Here is a 21743-nt window from a genome sequence, read left to right as displayed (position 1 = left end):
ATGAATATTTCAGAGACTGTCCCAAAGGACACACTATTCCGTATATCGTGCCTGGTCAAAAGTAGTGCTCTAGTGCATAATTTGGGAGGCCGTCAGACCCTCTCCTACTCTCCTTATCAACTGCCTCTTCAAATCAATCCGCTCGCTCTTCGAAGACCAACATCCTTCTTCATCTGCATAAACCCTCTTCACCCTCTTCATCTGCATAAAATCTCTGACACTGTAGTGTTTTTCATCAGCATACAGAGTACAATAACCCTTTACACGGGGCCGTCTGTAGCCTTTTGTGGGCCCTAAGCAAGATTGCCCCCCCCACCATCACTAAGCTGGCAAAATGTTTAAGTGCTATTGACAGCGGAGAGAAAAATGTACGTTTTAAAGTTAGTTTTCTGCACTTCTGCCATAGGTGAAGAGAACATTTGATAGAACATATCATGCAATTCTTCCTATTTTGCCATGTGGTGTAGAGAAATATTTGCAGTTTCAAAGCAAATTTCCTGCAATTCTACACATTTTGCAATGACTTATGCCATGTTAATGATATGAGTGAGAGTGACTAACAAAATCAATGGGGGCTCCCTGGAGGTCAGGGCGCCTGGATAGAGGCGTGCCCTGTCTGTATTCGTCCATGATAACTGGCTAGACTAAGTTACCAAGGTCAGGGCGTCTGGGTAGAGGCGTGCCCTGTCTGTATTCGTCCATGATAACTGGCTAGACTAAGTTACCAAGGCCAGGGCGTCTGGGTAGAGGCGTGCCCTGTCAGTCTAGCCAGTTATCATGGACGAATACTAAGTTACCATTCCAAAAATTGTTAGCTGACATTGTTAATTGAGTGACTGTCAGTGACTGACAAAACAAGAGAGAACTGCTGATGCGCTCGCACCTTGTGTATTCAACTATTGTAACTCTCAACAATAAGTTGACACCCCGAAATGTATGTGATGGTGCCGACAGAGATGGTCGCCTTACTTCAGGTCCTTAGGAAACTATGCAGTAATTCGTTTTTTAAAAATGTATTATTTCCTACATTGTTAGTCCAGAAAATCTCAAGTGTTATTACATACAGTCGGGAAGAACTACTGGATATAAAAGCGACGTCAACTTCCCAACATTACGACCAGGAATACGACTTTCCTGAAGCGGATCCTTTGTTCAGACCTCCACCCTGGACATGGGATCTTATCCCAGAGGCCGACCCAAAACAACGCGTTCGCCGCAGGAGAGGCAGACGGAGCGGCCTACTGGTCAGACATAGAAGGCGAGCACACCATATACCACTTCCCAGCATATTACTCGACGATGTCCAGTCTCTAGACAACAAGGTGATGAAATTAGGGCACGAGTTGCCTTCCAGAGAGACATCAGAGATTTTAACATTCTCTGTTTCACGGAAATATGGCTCGGGATGTGTTGTCAGTCGGTACAGCCACCTGGTTTCTTCACGCATCGCGCCTACAAACAAACAACTCTCTGGTAAGAAGAAGGGCGGGGGTGTATGCCTATGATTAACGACTCATGTGATCATAACATACAGGAACTTGTTCACCTGACCTAGAATTCCTTACAATCAAATGCCGACCGCATTATCTACCAAGAGAATTCTCTTCGATTATAGTCACAGCCGTGTATATCCCCCAAGCAAATACCTCGACGACCCTGAAAGAACTTCACTGGACTCTATGTAAACTGGAAACCATACATCCTGAGACCCTGGGTCTCGACCACGCCCTGTGCAACTGGGTCCTGGACTTTCTGACAGGCCGCCCCCAGTTGTAGGAAACAACATCTCCACCCCATTGATCCTCAACACTGGGGCCCCACAAGGGTGCATTCTCAGGCCTCTCCTGTACTCTCTTTTCACCCACGACTGCATGGCCATGCACGCCTCCAACTCAATCATCAAGTTTGCAGACGACACTACAGTGATAGCCTTGATTACCAACAACGATGAGACGACCTACAGGGAGGAGGTGAGGGCCGTCGGAGTGTGGTGTCAGGAAAATAACCTCCCACTCAATGTCAACAAAACAAAGGAGATGATCGTGGACTTCAGAAAACAGCAGAGGGAGCATCCCCCATCCACGACGGGACAGTAGTGGAGAAGGTGGAAAGTTTTATGTTCCTCGGTGTACACATCACAGACAAACTGAAATGGTCCACCCACATAGACAGCGTGGTGAAGAAGGCCGAACAGCACCTCTTCAACCTCAGGAGGCTGAAGAAATTTGGCTTGTCACCTAAAACAGTCACAAACTTTTACAGATCTAGAGCATCCTGTCGGACTGTATCCCCGCCTGGAACGGCAACTGCTCCGCCCACAACCACAAGGCTCTCCAGAGGGTAGTGCGTTCTGCACAACGCATCACCGGAGGCAAACTACCTGCCCTCCAGGACACCTACAGCACCAGATGTCACAGGAAGGCCTAAAAGATCATCAAGGACAACAACCACCCAGGCACTGCCTGTTCACCCCACTATCATCCAGAAGGCGAGGTCAGTACAGGTGCATAAAACTGGGACAGAGACTGAAAAACAGCTTCTGTCTCAAGGCCATCAGAGCCATCAGGCCATCACTAACATCGAGTGGCTGCTGCCAACATACAGACTCAAATCTCTTGCCACTTTAATACCTTTATTAAATCCATTTATTCAATTTATCACTAGTCACTTTAAAAAACACCACTTTAATAATGTTTACATATCCATATCCATTACTCATCTCATATGTATACACTGTATTCTATACCATCTACTGCATCTTGCCTATGCTGCACGGCCTTGGCTCATCCATATATTTCTATGTACAATATTCTTATTCATCCCTTTACATTTGTGTATAAGGTTACATGTGTGTGAACTTGTTAGACTACTTGTTAGATATTACTGCACTGTCGGAACTAGAAGCACAAGCATTTCGCTACACTCACATTAATGTCTGCTAACCATGTATATGTGACCAATAAAATGTATTTTGATTTTTGACTGATTCCCGGGGCCCTAAGCAACCGCAGAGGTTGCTTATGCCTCGAGCCGGCCCTGCCTTTACACCTTTACTCCAGGCTGGTGTTCCCTCCCTCTTGTCCTGGTTGTTGTCGCACTCCTCTTCTGGGCCTCGTCGTGCTCAATTAATGCAGAAGGAAGAGTAATGCCCTACCTCTTTTTAATGGTATCCATTGCTCTCTTCCCATCATTGGGTTCTTTCTATATTCTGTTTTCTCATCTCTCCCCTTTTTCTTCTCTCCTCTCTTAGTCCCTGTCTCTTCTGACTGTCTCTGTCTCCTCAGTGGACATCAGATGGAGAAAGCAGTGTGCTGGGTTTCAGTCAGCTCTAAGGCTGGATCAGCTGTCTAAGCAGCACTAATGACTGTGCAGTCCTGTTATGAGATGTTATGCATGGACCACAACCCTGATCTCCGCAGGCAGGCAGTGTGCTCAAATCTCACTCAAGTCATCAATTATAATTTATGGTCATTTCCACTAAATCCTGTGGAAAGAGATATAACTCTGGCCAGCTGGAAGTGGTGTTGGAGGGCCAGTAGGAGGCACTCTTTCCTCTGGTCTAAAAAATATCCCAATGCCCCAGGGCAGTGATTGGGCACACTGCCCTGTGTAGGGTGCCGTCTTTCAGATGGGACGTTAAACGGGTGTCCTGACTCTCTGAGGTCATTAAAGATCCCATGGCACCTATCGTAAGAGTAGGGGTGTTAACCCCGGTGTCCTGGCTAAATTCCCAATCTGGCCCTCAAACCATCACGGTCACCTAATGATCCCCAGTTTACGATTGGCTCATTCACCCCCCTCCTCTCCCCTGTAACTATTCCCCAGGCCGTTGCTGTAAATGAGAATGTGTTCTCAGTCAACTTACCTGGTAAAATAACGGATAAATAAATAACTTGCAGCTGTGGAAACGTCGGCTGTGATACCATACAGAGGGTTGTAGCGACTGGACAAGTCTGAGTGGGGATGCTTGCCCGAGTGGGGATGCTTGCCCGAGTGGGGATGCTTGCCCGAGTGGGGATGCTTGCCCGAGTGTGACAATGCATTGGCCTGAAGAAGGATGACAGCGAGATGTCCTGCTGGAGCTCATTCACACCTGGCTAGTCATTGATAATGTGTGCTGTGCAGGAAGAGAGAAGTGTGGAGCCCTAGAACACTAAACCCTTGACATTCAGTATGAGCCCAATTCATGTTGAACGTCAGTGCAATGTCCTTCATGCTTGAGAGAAATCTTACGTACTCTCATCCACCGTTTCACATGGAAGTAGAAATTATGTATTTTGTATTTGAAAATTATTGCACTTTACAATGTTGCTTTAATCTGTTGAGTTACATCAGAAGCATCAAACTTCCCAAAAACAAGATACATGGGCGGTGTGATTCATTGTGTATTCTTAATATGATATTTACAACATTTGATATGACGTTCAACACAATACTGCCCTCCAAGCTCATCACAAAGCTCGGGGCCCTGGATCTGAACCTCGCCCTATGCAACTGGGTCCTGGACTTCCTGACTGGCCAACCCCAGGTGGTGAAGGTAGGCAATAACACCCCCGCCACGCTAATCCTCAACACGGGGGCCCCACAAGGATGTTTAATCAGCCCCCTGCTGTACTCTCTGTTCACCAATGACTGCTTGGTCATGTACGTCTCCAACTAAATCATCAAGTTTGCTGACAACACAACAGTGAAGTGGCGCAACAGCTGAAGAAATTCAGCTTAGTCCCGAAGTCACAAACTTCTACAGATGCACCACTGAGAACATCCTGTCGGGCTGTATCACCAACTGGGAAGGCAATTGCAATGCCTGCAACCGCAGGGCTCTCCAGAAGGAGGTGCGGTCAGCCCAACACCCTCCAGGACATCGACAGCACCCGCTGTCACAGGAAGTCCAAGAAGATCATCAAGGACCTGAGCCACGGCATGTTCACTCCGCTACCTTCATAATCTCCCTCGATCTGGGGCTCCACGCAAGATCTCACCCCGTGGGATCAAAATGATCACAAGAACGGTGAGCAGAAATCCCAGAACCACACGGGGGGACCTAGTGAATGACCTGCAGAGAGCTGGGACCAAAGTAACAAAGCCTACCATCAGTAACACACTACGCCGCCAGGGACTCAAATCCTGCAGTGCCAGACGTGTCCCCCTGCTTAAACCAGTACATGTCCAGGCCCGTCTGAAGTTTGCTAGAGAGCATTTGGATGATCCAGAAGAAGATTGGGAGAATGTCATATGGTCAGATGAAACCAAAATATAACTTTTTGGTAAAAACTCAACTCGTCGTGTTTGGAGGACAAAGTGTGTTAAGTTGCATCCAAAGAACACCATACCTACTGTGAAGCATGGGGGTGGAAACATCATGCTTTGGGGCTGTTTTTCTGCAAAGGGACCAGGACGACTGATCCGTGTAAAGGAAAGAATGAATGGGGCCATGTATCGTGAGATTTTGAGTGAAAACCTCCTTCCATCAGCAAGGGCATTGAAGATTAAACATGGCTGGGTCTTTCGGCATGACAATGATCCCAAACACACCGCCCGGGCAACGAAGGAGTGGCTTCGTAAGAAGCATTTCAAGGTCCTGGAGTGGCCTAGCCAGTCTCCAGATCTCAACCCCATAGAAAATCTTTGGAGGGAGTTGAAAGTCCATGTTGCCCAGCAACAGCCCCAAAACATCACTGCTCTAGAGGAGATCTGCATGGAGGAATGGGCCAAAATACCAGCAACAGTGAGTGAAAACCTTGTGAAGACTTACAGAAAACGTTTGACCTCTGTCATTGCCAACAAAGGGTATATAACAAAGTATTGAGAAACTTTTGTTATTGACCAAATACTTATTTTCCACCATAATTTGCAAATAAATTCATAAAAAATCCTACAATGTGATTTTCTGGATTTTTTTTTCTCATTTTGTCTGTCATAGTTGACAGACAAAATGAGTGGGAGAACTAAATACTTTTTTGCCCCACTGTATGTATGTATATATGTGTATGTATATATGTGTATGTATATATGTGTATGTATGTATATATATATAGATGTATGTGTATATGTGTGTATATATATATATGTGTGTGTGTGTGTGTGTACGTGACCAACAAGATTTGATTAGATATGACAATATATAGTTTAACAAAGAATATTGTGCATTTATCTATTTTTTATTCATCATGTCATCGTAATCAGCATGTTATTCAGATGGGGACACCATATACCATATGTATAAACCAATTTGAACATTGAGCTCAGAGGACTCAAAAGCTGCCCTTCCTCTCTGAGCACACAGTGAGTCACAGAGTGGGTCACTGCTACAGATATGTATTAATCATGACATTGTTTAATTTAGGAAATGTGCATGTCTGATATTACTGTGGCTTTGAACATTGGTCACCATTATGTAACGAGGCTAGATCACCAGGTGCAGGAATCGCGTTATGTGCCTGTCTACGCCACATGCAGTATGCACGTCCTGCCCCGGAAGCATCTTTTTTACTCTGACCTTAATAACGACGATAAACATACTGATCTAAACGCATGTACACAATCAGACATTCTACTGTAACTAAACATGCAGACATTTTGAACTAGCATACATTCTAAAGACTCAGACACTCTAAACAGTAGTCATTCTGACTGAACAATGATGGTTTTATACATTCAGTTATTGTTTGTGTGGGTTTTTAACCTCTTCTATATTGCTTTCTGGAGACTGTGATATGCTTGACCCCTGAGGTGATTGATATGTCAGTCATCTGCAGGTGTGACTCATAGCAGAGTGTTGGACCCCCTCCCTGCGTCATAGTGACTGACTGCACACTCCCTGGTACACAGTGATAGAGAAGGGGAGGCAACACTTATTTATTGGGTGCCTTTATGTCAGCTTGAGTGTAGAAAATACTTACATGAACATACTGTATATATTTCCCTACACTCTGTTGCAAGTATGTTTGTTCAAAATGGTTTACATTATCACAGTTGCATTACTCCCAGGAAGCACAACAAGGGGGATGGAAAACCATTTCACACAATAGAATAACATTGTTGAAACTGACCACAGGATCCGATGATCTGGTGGGAAACACAGCTCTGCATGATTCTGGAAGCCAGCCACTCAGAACTTGCACTTCATCTCTGTCCACTTAGTGCATTAGTCCATAATCCTGTCTCAGAGCAAAGGCAATATGTTTCTTCTCTCTCACTCCACTTAATTCCTTCCTGTAATGCGAGTGGAGAAAGAATTATATCAAAAACATGTTAGTTAATGTGTGTGGTGCAGAGACGAGTAAGTAAGTTCCTGCTGTCAGTCCAACAGCTACAGATGTAGGATCTTAAATTGATCACCCTGTTGGAGGAGAACTTTCCTGCAATGCAGGACATTTTAAACGTATAGTGTATTTGAGGTTTTAAAAGGCTTCTGGAGTTTGTAATTTCCATGTAGAAATTTCAGACTTAATTTCCCTTGCAAAAAATGTATCAACCACCACAAAAATGTAAATGAATTATAATCCACATAACAATTAAAATGTCCTGTTGCTGCAGGATTCTTTTCTTGCTGGAGCAAACTGGCTCAAATTAATATCCTGCACCTGTATATGGACATATACTGTACTATGACAACATAACATGATGTCAATTGTATGGATTTGTGAATAGGCACAAATCATTGTTGTGTATGAAATGAATATATAGCACGGCTTTACATAGAACTCCATGGTAGGCAAGCTCTACTTCCTAAATGTAGTGATAGCATTGTCTGTTCTGTTGGCTCCCTGATGCTGCTGACCTAATCACCAGGGTCGTCACCTCACATCTCTGCACCGTGGCAGGACATGACAGCTACAAACCACAGCACCCCGAGGTCTCGGCTCTAGTCATATGAGGACAGAGAAATGAAACTGAGTGGGAAGAGAACACTGTTATGTAATGATTGGTTATGCTGTGCTTTGTTGTCTGTCTTAGAAACGCAGGACAGGAGCACCTCCTCTGCAGCCTAGGCAACGGCCCCAGGAACTGCATCGGAGTCCAGCTGAACAACGTCTTTCTCAAGGTGACTCCTCTCCTTTCCTCTCCTCCCTCATCTTTCTACTCTAATCACTTTTCTCTCCTCTCATCACTCTTATTTTATTTTTCTCCACCAAAGTTATCGTTGATCTTTTTTTAATGGATTTAACATGACGCTACCAATGTCTTTTAAATGTAAATACTATAAGGTCTATGTACATTTGTTGATTAAAAAAAGTCCTACATTACTGATCATTTAGATAGGACTGGTCTGTCTGCAGTGCCTGAAGTCTACAGTTTCTCCAGAAAGTAAAGCATCCCTCAGGAGACAGGGATTTTCAGTAGGGATTCCTCTTGGCTAAAGGGGTAATGTTACGGTGGTAAGTTTTGCTGTGGATGTTCTATTGGCTGCTTGTAAGAAAAGGCCAGCTGTGCAGGGCCCTCTGTGGCGTCATTACCAGGCTAGCAACCGCTGACTGAGACTGTCTGTCTGCGTCCCAAATGGCACCCTATTCCCTATATAGTGTTCTACTTTTGACCAGAGGCCCTGGTCAAACGTAGTGCACTACAAAGGGAATAGGGTGCCATTTGGGTTACAGACCTGTCCAGACCTGGAACACTCAGTGGGAGGCAGGTGAGAAAGAGGACAGGTGTGCTGCGGCCATAATGACAGTAAGGTGGGAGGGGATCCACTTCCTGTTTCTGGTGTCTATGATAACGTGGTGTGTACTGGCAGTATATATGCAGTGGCTTAGATGGGCAGGAGGCAGGAGTCATAGCATCTGATCACCAGAGCTCGCTCTGCTTATCTGTCTATGGCACAGAGAGATGTGAGACAGGCCCTGTTGACAGGGATATTGATGTCCCATGTTTGCTGTTCGCAGTCAGGGTCGGCCGGTGGTGGTGACACATGATGTCCAGTAATTGCACTCTGAAAACCAACACAGCAAGAATTGTTTTAACAACAGCAGCTGCGAAAACCCCCACATACACACCACACTACGTCCTACTACCCTGGCCTGGTCGGCAGATCATATCAGGCCTCTGCGGGGCGGTGAGGGAGGCTGGGTTCCTACTACCCTGGCCTGGTCGGCAGATCATATCAGGCCTCTGCGGGGCGGTGAGGGAGGAGGTTGGGTTCCTACTACCCTGGCCTGGTCGGCAGATCATAGGTTGGGTTCAGGCCCTCTGCTGGGGCGGTGAGGGAGGAGGTTGGGTTCCTACTACCCTGGCCTGGTCGGCAGATCATATCAGGCCTCTGCGGGGCGGTGAGGGAGGAGGTTGGGTTCCTACTACCCTGGCTGCGTCCCAAATGGCACCGTATTCCCTTTTTAGCATTCTACTTTTGACCAGGGCCCATAGGGACACTGTAGTAACGCCCATGGGGCTCTGGTCAAAAATAGTGCACGATATAGGGAATAAGGTGCCATTTAGAAGGCAGCGTTATCCTGCCAGATCAGCCTGCTTCCTCTGACGTACTGAACTGAGTGTCTGTACTGAGCTCTCTAATGCCCACTGATAGACAAGGATCTGGGAGATTACCATCCACTCAGCAGGGAGTATGACTCACTCTCTATTGCTTTTTATCCAATAGAACTAGATACTGTCAGTCAAATAAACGGTAGGTACCACCACAGTACTTCATCCAGCCCATCATTCACCCTGGGAATTGCAGATGTTCAGAACTATGCAGCAGTAAGAGACTCCAAAGGCACAGCATTGTAACAGGAGGAGCTGGTGTGTGCTTACGGACATCATCAACTTCCATACATCTTTTTTTTTTCTAGGAGAAAATAATCACCCTCCCTTCTCCTGTTCAATGATTTAGTGCAGGCGGACGGACAAGGCTGTAGTGAGGGATGACTCAACCCTGATCATCTTATCATGGGAGAGTTGATGCTGAACTATACTTACGCTGCATACAGATGTGCTGACTGACAAAGGCGGCCATATGGCTGCTATAAGAACTGGTTAGCTGGCTTAGATGTTTTGTTTGTTGGAATGGAATCAATTGTGTCATTGCTTAATTATGGTGTAGGTAGGTTTATTGGGAAAATACTGTATAGGTCTCAAACTCATATATGAGATATTGTGTCTCTCAGAGTAACTGATATTTGATGACAGAGCCAGAGCAGAAAGCATATCTTTGAGATAGTTACCATGGCAACAGACATACAGTGGTTTGAGAGGATGAGCTGTACTGAGCCTGTTGTATCAAAACAGCCACTTTACCTAGGTCAGGTCAAAATCTTAAGCGATAAAAGTAATGTTGATGTTTTGTAAAAGTAATAATATATTACTCTCATATGTTGACTAGAATGCAATTCCTCCCTGTTGTGGACAGACACCCAGTAACAGGTTTTGATGGTATATACTGTATAGGCCCTATACGTGTCCATTGTGGTACTCGACAGATTCACAACGCTTAAGTTCAAATCCTAGGTGATATTGCATTATAAAGAAGTGATCTACTGTCTTGTCATGTCAAGGCTGCTAACAAGCTGCAGTGGGCAGTGACGGTAACATTGCACCCAGACATACCCATTCTGAGGAGCGGGGGTGACAGGGCGGTTTCATGTCATGGAAGAGATGAGGCATCACTGTTTGGCTTAGTAAAATCCAGCGTGGCCAGTCCCCCAAACTCAGGCCACCCCTGAGGGGACAGTCCATTTGTCATCCTCCTTTACACATGGCAGCCTCCACACCTACACACACATCAGCAGTGCTTTCTCACTGGGCCAATTTAAACAACAAAAAATGATGTGATTGCGTTGAATCAACGTGGAAAACTGATTGCATTTGCAAATGGTCATCAACATAAGTGAATTTTGTATTTTTTTTCACTTTTAATCTAAATCCAGTGAGATGGTGACATGTTTTGAACTGACATCTGTTCCCAGTGGGCTCTCTCTCTACAGCAAAACCAAGAACACTACTACTGTATAAGAGTGGTATGAGAGGTGACAAGATGTGAGACTCATGGATATACTCTAAGGGTTGATATATATTATATCTAAGTAAAGCCAATCATATATTTCCCTTTAAGCATGAAGGGATAGATTACGAGAAGAGAAATGGGGTTAGTGTCATGTTAGTGTGACACTAAATTAGTGTCACGCATCAACATTTTTTAAAGCTTTTTAAATGACATGCATTGGAATAATAGCCTGATGGAATCTGTCCTGAACATGCTCTGTCCTTATCCTTGTGATTTATTACCTGGCCCATCCCAACTGCAGCAGTGTGGTCATTACCGAGGCACAATCACTAGAGAGGTGGATGGTTGTCTCTGTTTTGGCCAGACTAGTGCATGGGTTGGGTGTGACCAGAGACCAGCGAGGAGACTCTGGAGAGCAGTGGGATGTAGGTCAGAAGCTGTGAGTCATCTTTCCCCCTTCCCTCCCCCTTACCGCCTCTGGCAAAGGCACTCTCTCGGGAGAGAGAGGAGAGGCAAGGACGATCTGTCACTCATGTACTGTTAGCATCAAACTGGTCACTTCAGAGATCCTGCCAAAATGCCACTCTGCAGTGGACGAACAAGACTCTACGACACAAGCAGCGCTGTAATTTGTCGTTCATTAGCCAGATTGGCCAGAGTGATTGTTCATGTAGCCTAATATGTTGTCTTAAAGAGACATCTCTATTGTACATGTAGCCTAATGTGTTGTCTTAAAGAGACATCTCTGTTGTACATGTAGCCTAATGTGTTGTCTTAAAGGGACATCTCTATTGTACATGTAGCCTAATGTGTTGTCTTAAAGGGACCTAATGTGTTGTCTTAAAGGGACATCTCTATTGTACATGTAGCCTAATGTGTTGTCTTAAAGAGACATCTCTATTGTACATGTAGCCTAATGTGTTGTCTAAAAGGGACATAATGTGTTGTCTTAAAGAGACAACTCTATTGTTCATGTAGCCTAATGTGTTGTCTTAAAGAGACATCTCTATTGTACATGTAGCCTAATGTGTTGTCTTAAAGGGACATCTCTATTGTACATGTAGCCTAATGTGTTGTCTTAAAGAGACATCTCTATTGTACATGTAGCCTAATGTGTTGTCTTAAAGGGACATCTCTATTGTACATGTAGCCTAATGTGTTGTCTTAAAGGGACATCTCTATTGTACATGTAGCCTAATGTGTTGTCTTAAAGGGACATAATGTGTTGTCTTAAAGAGACATCTCTATTGTACATGTAGCCTAATGTGTTGTCTTAAAGGGACATAATGTGTTGTCTTAAAGGGACATCTCTATTGTACATGTAGCCTAATGTGTTGTCTTAAAGGGACATCTCTATTGTACATGTAGCCTAATGTGTTGTCTTAAAGAGATCTCTATTGTACATGTAGCCTAATGTGTTGTCTTAAAGAGACATCTCTATTGTACATGTAGCCTAATGTGTTGTCTTAAAGAGACATCTCTATTGTACATGTAGCCTAATGTGTTGTCTTAAATGGACATATTGTGTTGTGTCTTAAAGGGACATCTCTATTGTACATGTAGCCTAATGTGTTGTCTTAAAGAGACATCTCTATTGTTCATGTAGCCTAATGTGTTGTCTTACAGAGACATCTCTATTGTACATGTAGCCTAATGTGTTGTCTTAAATAGACATCTCTATTGTACATGTATCCTAATGTGTTGTCTTAAAGGGACATAATGTGTTGCGTCTTTTTAATTAAAAAAAAAATAAATAATAATAATAATATTTTTTTACCTTTATTTAACTAGGCAAGTCAGTTAAGAACAAATTCTTATTTTCAATGATGGCCTAGGAACAGTGGGTTAACTGCCTGTTCAGGGGCAGAACGACAGATTTGTTCATGCTCAGGGATTTGAACTTGCAACCTTTTGGTTACTAGTCCAACGCTCTAACTTGCCGGGACATAATGTGTTGCATCTTAAAGGGACATAATGTGTTACGTCTTAAAGGGACATAATGTTTGTGTCTTATGGTACATCTCTATTGCCACCAGAAAGACATCTGTATTTGTGTTTCAGGCAGTGTGTGGGTACCTGCTCCAGCACTATGATTGGGACCTGAGCCCCTACTCACAGGACCTCCAGTACAAATGGTTGCCTGTGTCCCGGCCCACTGTCCCTCCAATGGTGAGCTTTACTGAGCTGGAGCTGGAGAGCAGTGCCACAGACCTGCCTGATGGTCCACCCTAAAGACCAAAGCATGGACACTGAGAGGCAGGTGGATAGGACGAGGAGAGGCCCCGCTGTAGCAGTGATACTGTATATTGTCCAGAACGGGACTGAAAACAGTGACAGTGTCATACAGTTGAAGTCGGAAGTTTACATACACCTTAGTCAAATACATTTAAACTCAGTTTTTCACAATTCCTGACATTTAATCTGAGTAAAAATTCCCATCACCACTTTATTTTAAGAATGTGAAATGTCCGAAAAATAGTAGAGTGATTTATTTCAGCTTTTATTTCTTTCACACATTCCCAGTGGGTCAGAAGTTTACATACACTCAATTAGTATTTGGTAGCATTGCCTTTAAATTGTTTGGGTGAATCATTTCGGGTAGCCTTCCACAAGCTTCCCACAATAAGTTGGGTGAATTTTGGCCCATTCCTCCTGACAGAGCTGGTGTAACTGAGTCAGGTTTGTAGTCCTCCTTGCTCGCACATGCTTTTTCAGTTCTGCCCACACATTTTATATAGGTTTGAGGTCAGGGCTTTGTGATGGCCACTCCAATACCTTGACTTTGTTGTCCTTAAGTCTTTTTGCCACAACTTTGGAAGTATGCTTGAGGTCATTGTCCATTTGGAAGACCCATTTGCAACCAAGCTTTAACTTCCTGACTGATGTCTTGAGATGTTGGTTCAATATATTCACATATTTTTCCATTCCATCTGGGATTGATCGCACCAAATTACGTTTGTCTCTAGGAGACAGAACGTGTCTCCTTCCTGAGCAGTATGACGGCTGAGTGGTCCCATATTGTTTGTACAAATGAAGGTAGCACCTTCAGGCGTCTGGAAATGGCTCCCAAGTCTACCATTTGTTTTCTGAGGTCTTGGCTGATTTCTTTTGATTTTCCCATGATGTCAAGCAAAGAGGCACTGAGTTTGAAGGTTGGCCTTGAAATACATCCACAGGTACACCTCCAATTGACTCAAATGATGTCAATTGGCCTATCAGAAGCTTCTAAAGCCATGACATAATTTTCTGGAATTTTCCAAGCTGTTTAAAGGCAGTCAACTTAGTGTATGTAAACCTCTGACCCACTGGAATTGTGATACAGTGAATGATAAAAAATCAAATGTATTTGTCACATACACATGGTTAGCAGATGTTAATGCGAGTGTAGCGAAATGCTTGTGCTTCTAGTTCCAACAATGCAGTAATAACCAACGAGTAATCTAACCTAACAATTCCAAAACTGCTACCTTATACACACGTGTAAAGAGATAAAGAATATGTACATAAAGATATATGAATGAGTGATGGTACAGAACGGCAGAGGCAAGATGCAGTAGATGGTATCGAGTAGAGTATATACATATGAGATGAGTAATGTAGGGTATGTAAACAAAGTGGCATAGTTTAAAGTGGCTAGTGATACATGTATTACATAAAGATGCAGTAGATGATACAGAGTACATTATATACATATACATATGAGATGAGTAATGTAGGGTATGTAAACATATTAAGTAGCATTGTTTAAAGTGGCTAGTGATATATTTTACATCAATTTCCATCAATTCCCATTATTAAAGTGGCTGGAGTTGAGTCAGTGTGTTGGCAGCAGCCACTCAATGTTAGTGGTGGCTGTTTAACAGTCTGATGGCCTTGAGATAGAAGCTGTTTTTCAGTCTCTCGGTCCCTGCTTTGATGCACCTGTACTGACCTCGCCTTCTGGATGATAGCGGGGTGAACAGGCAGTGGCTCGGGTGGTTGTTGTCCTTGATGATCTTTATGGCCTTCCTGTGACATTGGGTGGTATAGGTGTCCTGGAGGGCAGGTAGTTTGCCCCTGGTGATGCGTTGTGCAGACCTCACTACCCTCTGGAGAGCCTTACGGTTGTGGGCGGAGCAGTTGCCATACCAGGCAGTGATACACCCTGACAGGATGCTCTCGATTGTGCATCTGTAGAAGTTTGTGAGTGCTTTTGGTGACAAGCCAAATTTCTTCAGCCTCCTGAGGTTGAAGAGGCGCTGCTGCGCCTTCTTCACAACGCTGTCTGTGTTGGTGGACCAATTCAGTTTGTCTGTGATGTGTATGCCGAGGAACTTAAAACTTGCTACCCTCTCCACTACTGTCCCATCGATGTGGATAGGGGGGTGCTCCCTCTGCTGTTTCCTGAAGTCCACAATCATCTCCTTAGTTTTGTTGACGTTGAGTGTGAGGTTATTTTCCTGACACCACACTCCGAGGGCCCTCACCTCCTCCCTGTCGGCCGTCTCGTCGTTGTTGGTAATCAAGCCTACCACTGTAGTGTCGTCCACAAACTTGATGATTGAGTTAGAGGCGTGCATGGCCACGCAGTCGTGGGTGAACAGGGAGTACAGGAGAGGGCTCAGAACGCACCCTTGTGGGGCCCCAGTGTTGAGGATCAGCGGGGTGGAGATGTTGTTACCTACCCTCACCACCTGGGGGCGGCGGGGCAGTACCAAGTTGGGGGCAGTACCAACTTGCACAGGGCGGGGTCGAGACCCTGGGTCTCGAGCTTGATGACGAGTTTGGAGGGTACTATGGTGTTAAATGCTGAGCTGTAGTCAATGAACAGCATTCTCACATAGGTATTCCTCTTGGTGAGGGCCCTCGGAGTGTGGTGTCAGGAAAATAACCTCACACTCAACGTCAACAAAACTAAGGAGATGATTGTGGACTTCAGGAAACAGCAGAGGGAACACCCCCCCATCCACATCGATGGAACAGTAGTGGAGAGGGTAGCAAGTTTTAAGTTCCTCGGCATACACATCACAGACAAACTGAATTGGTCCACTCACACAGACAGCATCGTGAGGAAGGCGCAGCAGCGCCTCTTCAACCTCAGGAGGCTGAAGAAATTCGGCTTGTCACCAAAAGCACTCACAAACTTCTACAGATGCACAATCGAGAGCATCCTGGCGGGCTGTATCACCGCCTGGTATGGCAACTGCACCGCCCTCAACCGTAAGGCTCTCCAGAGGGTAGTGAGGTCTGCACAACGCATCACCGGGGGCAAACTACCTGCCCTCCAGGACACCTACACCACCCGATGCTACAGGAAGGCCATAAAGATCATCAAGGACATCAACCACCCGAGCCACTGCCTGTTCACCCCGCTGCCATCCAGAAGGCGAGGTCAGTACAGGTGCATCAAAGCTGGGACCGAGAGACTGAAAAACAGCTTCTATCTCAAGGCCATCAGACTGTTAAACAGCCACCACTAACATTGAGTGGCTACTGCCAACACACTGTCAATGACACTGACTCTACTCCAGCCACTTTAATCATGGGAATCGATGGGAAAATGTAAATATATCACTAGCCACTTTAAACAATGCTACCTTATATAATGTTACTTACCCTACATTGTTCATCTCATATGCATACGTTGATACTGTACTCTATATCATCGACTGCATCCTTATGTAATACATGTATCACTAGCCACTTTAACTATGCCACTTGGTTTACATACTTATCTCATATGTATATACTGTACTCGATATCATCTACTGTATCTTGCCTATGCTGCTCTGTACCATCACTCATTCATATATCCTTATGTACATATTCTTTATCCCCTTACACTGTGTATGACAGTAGTTTTTTTGGAATTGTTAGTTAGATTACTTGCTCGTTATTACTGCATTGTCGGAACTAGAAGCACAAGCATTTCGCTACACTCGCATTAACATCTGCTAACCATGTGTATGTGACAAATAAAATTTGATTTGATTTGATTTGTCCAGGTGGGTTAGGGCAGTGTGCTGTGTGGTTGATATTGCATCGTCTGTGGACCTATTTGGGCGGTAAGCAAATTGGAGTGGGTCTAGGGTGTCATGTAGGGTGGAGGTGATATGGTCCTTGACTAGTCTCTCAAAGCACTTCATGATGTCGGAAGTGAGTGCTACGGGGCGTTAGTCGTTTAGCTCAGTTACCTTAGCTTTCTTGGGAACAGGGACAATGGTGGCCCTCTTGAAGCATGTGGGAACAGCAGACTGGGATAAGGATTGATTGAATATGTCCGTAAACACACCAGCCAGCTGGTCTGCGCATGCTCTGAGGACGCGTCTGGGCCTGCAGCCTTGCGAGGGTTAACACGTTTAAATGTTTTCTCACGTCGGCTGCAGTGAAGGAGAGTTCGCATGTTTTGGTTGCGGGCCGTGTCAGTGGCACTGTATTGTCCTCAAAGTGGACAAGAAAGTGATTTGTCTGCCTGGGAGCCAGACATCCTGGTCCGTGACAGGGCTGGTTTTCTTTTTGTCCGTGATTGACTGTGGACCCTGCCACAATACGTCTTGTGTCTGAGACGTTGAATTGTGACTACTTTGTCTCTATACTGACGCTGAGCTTGTTTGATTGCCTTGCGGAGGGAAAAGCTACACTTTTGTATTCGGTCATGTTTCCTGTCACCTTGCCCTGGTTAAAAGCAGTGGTTTGCGCTTTCAGTTTCATGCGAATGCTGCCATCAATCCACGGTTTCTGGTTTGGGAATGTTTTAATCGTTGCTATGGGAATGACATCTTCAATGCACTTTCTAATGAACTCGCTCACCGAATCAGCGTATTCGTCAATGTTGTTGTTGGACACAGTGTGGAACATAACCCAGTCCACGTGATGGAAGCAGTCTTGGAGCCTGGAATCAGATTGGTCGGACCAGCGTTGAACAGACCTGAGCGCGGGAGCTTCTTGTTTTAGCTTCTGTCTGAAGGCAGGGAGCAACAAAATTGAGTCGTGGTCAGCTTTTCCCGAAAGGAGGGCGGGGGAGGGCCTTATATGCGTTGCGGAAGTTAGAATAGCAATGATCAAAGGTTTTACCAGCCCTGGTTGCACAATCGATAAGTGAAATAATCTGTCTGTAAACAATTGTTGGAAAAGTTACTTGTGTCATGCTCAAAGTAGATGTCCTAACTGACTTGGAAAAAGTATAGTTTGTTAACAAGAAATTTGTGGAGTGGTTGAAAAACTAGTTTTAATGACTCCAACCTAAGTGTATGTAAACTTCCTACTTCAACTGTATCTCTGTTCTTGAGTCAGCCTCGTAGGAAACTGTTTCCTGGCTACTGCCGAGGTGTGGTGGTCTTTCTAGCGCTTTTAGCTGCCGAGGAATCACCCAGGCAGAGCCTGCTTCAGGCATAAGTTACATAAGCTGTCACTTAGGGCCCCTGGCCACTAGGAGACCCCTGACCTCAATTAGCCATGTCAGCTAACACTTTTTATATTGGTAAGTTAGTTTAGCGAGTTTTCTAAACTAGTAGTAGGCTAATCATGGCCGAATACCGACTGGGAAAGCAGGGCACATGCCCAGTGGCCTTGACTTCCCATTGGGCCCCCATTGATTGATCTCTGCCCCGAAGCTAAATTAGTAGAATTGCATAAAATTGGTTATAAAATATTTAAAATGTCTCTCCAAGCTCCATGGCAAAATGTGTAGAACTGCAGGAAGAGAGGGGGAACACAATTTATTTTTTTTGGAGGGGCAGCCCCGCCACCCAAATCTCGATTAGGGCCCCCAAAAGGCTAGATCTGGCCCTGTACCCAGGTATGTACTACACTTCAAAAGCACACAGCTACCCGATGAAGAGCTCCGGGCATGTCTAAATAATTGTCGCTGTTTCCTCTGTGTCATCGAAGCTTTCACCGCTAAATCTACTGCCCAGCCTTTCTGAACTACCAGGCTGAACAACACATTATCATCTGAAGCTGTGGAAGAACATTGCCCAAGAACTACCAGATAATTTGTTTTGTTTGTTTTTTATTCATCTGTGAGATTCTCTTTGTAATGAAAAGCACTATATAAAATAAATTATGCTGATTTTTTTTAACTTAGTTGCTGCCAATGATTGCAATATAGGTACATACTGCAGCCTACATTAGGTTGATGTTGCCCTATTTTAAGATTGTTGTTTATATGTGTGTTTATTTAACCTTGGGAAAAAACTACTGTATCACACTTTGGATGCTTTAGGACTGTCTCTATCACTGCACCGTTAGCCTGTCATATGACAGGGGTTTTAACAGTTCTGCAGCACCAGAAGTCAAGGAATGCCCTCGGATTTCAGCATTGCACCAAGGGCTCCTGAAATGTTCCCCCTCTCACTCTCACTTAGCAACCAGAAGTGCTTAGCAACGGTTCGTCCTAGCTACTCAGAGGTACCTAGCCCATGTTATTGTCTGGCTGCTTATTATCATGCAGCTCTCACCCTCACACAGACAGACATCTTCACATTAAACCTTTTGTTTATTATATCGGAGGGAACGGAAATATCTTATGAATGGCAATGAAGTGCAAGCTGTTTTAGGTGAATGTGAATATGTCAATGGATATCTCATAATGTACATGTTTTTTTATTTATTTTTTTCTGTTCAATAGTTACTCTGAAATGATAGCCATTCTAGACTACTCTTAAAGGTTAAATATTAGCACTGTATAATATATTTGAATCCATCTTTATTAAAGATTATGATAAACTGTGAAAAGATGATTATGTATCTGATCATTACGATAGTAATTGAGCTATTTTTTCATTAGACAGATTGTGATAATACAAATAACTTATTTCTTCAGGCCATGTAATATCCTCTGTATTACCTGGAAACACAATTCCATCAGATGTCATACTTTAAAAAAAATGTAATGTTCATTTTAAAAGTTCTATCAAATATTTATTATGCATTTACTATGTACTGATATTTTGTAGGTAATAATGTTTCCACTCTGTTTTTCTGTCAATCACAAGTAGTAAATCCCTAAGAATGCAAGCTATTTCAATGTAGAAACTCTCACTTTCTTATGAAAAACACTAGCACAACAGTAGTTCAGTCTTAGTTAGTGAACAAATCTATTAAATGCAAGTTATGCTGCTTATCCTGGATGATGTTCCTATAAAGTCTACAGGACACTGTTGTCCAGCGCTGCTACAGATGTAGGATCTTAATTTGAGCCAGTTTGCAACAGCAGGAAAATAATCCTGCAGCAACAGGAATTTTGTATTATTTTGTGGATTTTAATTAAGGTTTGTGTAGGGGTTGATACATTTTTCATGAAGGGAAAATCTAGTCTGAAATTTCAAAGTGGAAATTACACATTTCAGTACCCTTTTTAAACCTCAAATACACTACAAGTTTTACATTTCCTGCATTTCAGGAAGGTTCTCCTTGAACAGGGTGATCAAATTAAAATCCTACATGTGGACACTGCATAAACCTGTTGTCAGCACACATGAACACACTTTAGACATTGCTTGCACTATTACAGACAGGCTGGAGACAGAAGGTAAATAATAGCTTATTTGTGTCAATAGTAGTAATGTATGAGTCACTTGTTTTCCATTTAAGTTTCTTATTGAATATAAATGCAGGAAATACACACTTGTAGTGTGTTCAAGGCTTGAAAAGGCTTATAAAGTCTGTAATTTTCACTTTAATATGTCAGACTTGATTTGCCCTAATGAAAAATGTATTACACCCTACAAAAAATGTCTGTTAATTATAATCACATAATTATTCACATTTCCTGTTGCTAAAGGATTATTTGCCTGCTGTAGAAAACTGGGTCAAATTAAGATCCTTCATCTGTAGTATCGACATTCTGGTCTGTGTGTTCTATATTTTTCCCTTTCCGTTTACCTTCTCACAGACCGCTGTTTTGATCCTGTTGCATTAATGTAACATTGTGTACACATAGCTCTGTATTTCGATGCACACTGTAGGGCAGACTCCTATCTCCTTCTCTAACTCCTACACAGACGAAATAGAATAGCAGGCCATCTGCCTCCAGTGAGGGCACATATCTCAATACATTTCGCCTACAGAGCCCAAGGCTCATGTACTGTATTAGCACTCAGCACTGTCAACAGAAAGAATGAACCTGAGATGAGCTGCCTTTGAATGCGTACATAATATCACTCAGGTTAGAAACACACATGTCCGGCTGTAACGGAAAACTTACAGAGGAGCCCTTCAAGATCAGTTTACATATGTACAGACTTCTGGACACTGGAGAGAAAAACACACATACCACCACACATACACACATAAACACGTTTTAGCACCTCGAGATCCAGTGGTCGCTCTTCCTGTCTCCCTGACCTCTCACCCCTTGTCCTGTCATGGTGATGAGGAAGTCATAGCCCACTTAGTTTTGTTTGGCCTGTTTCTCCACCCCTGATACAGGAGGTGGACGGGGAACCAGATGTCACTACAAAGGGACAGACTCTCTTTTAATTACCATGCCTAATTAGAGTATGGTGGCTACAAGGAGCCTGTGTGCCATTCAGCCTCACAGGACAACCTTTCACATGGTAATCAGATGAGGAAGAGGTCACAGGATACACCCCTGCATGGTCTGGAACTGGGTAGTATACGGATGGACACCACTCTATAATTGATCTGCTTTGTCCTTATTTGACTTTAACATGTTGAGCATGTTCTGTCCTGCGTAGAGCTATTGATATGGAGCTGTTGGATATAGATCATTTAGACCTATTTAGTGCAATAAACCTTATAGGACATAAAAACAACGGTCAATATACTGTATTACTTCAATACACAATGAATCAGGTTACAT

At 43.8% G+C, this 21743-nt stretch overlaps 1 protein-coding gene across 3 annotated transcripts in view; it reads left to right on the top strand.

Annotated features, from left to right (window-relative positions):
• LOC112257504 (putative cytochrome P450 120) overlaps positions 1 to 13399 on the top strand; it is a 42441-nt gene extending 29042 nt beyond the window's left edge. Inside the window, exons 10-11 of one of the 3 annotated variants that reach the window (XR_006084046.1) lie at positions 7960 to 9133; positions 9213 to 12738. Coding sequence is in view for 2 of the 3 variants with exons in the window: in XM_042326654.1 (XP_042182588.1) it covers positions 7960 to 8047; positions 13001 to 13171 (259 nt within the window). In the remaining variant the exon portion in view is untranslated. Of the gene's footprint in view, positions 1 to 7959; positions 9134 to 9212; positions 12739 to 13000 lie in introns of those variants that run through there. The other 2 variants (XM_042326654.1, XM_024431117.2) reach the window with 2 other exon arrangements.
• Positions 13400 to 21743: the final 8344 nt, after the last annotated feature.

Source organism: Oncorhynchus tshawytscha, linkage group LG09 (genome assembly GCF_018296145.1).
Source record: "Oncorhynchus tshawytscha isolate Ot180627B linkage group LG09, Otsh_v2.0, whole genome shotgun sequence".
In the NCBI taxonomy this organism is placed as follows: domain Eukaryota; kingdom Metazoa; phylum Chordata; class Actinopteri; order Salmoniformes; family Salmonidae; genus Oncorhynchus; species Oncorhynchus tshawytscha.
This window is presented reverse-complemented; position numbering and strand designations above follow the sequence as displayed.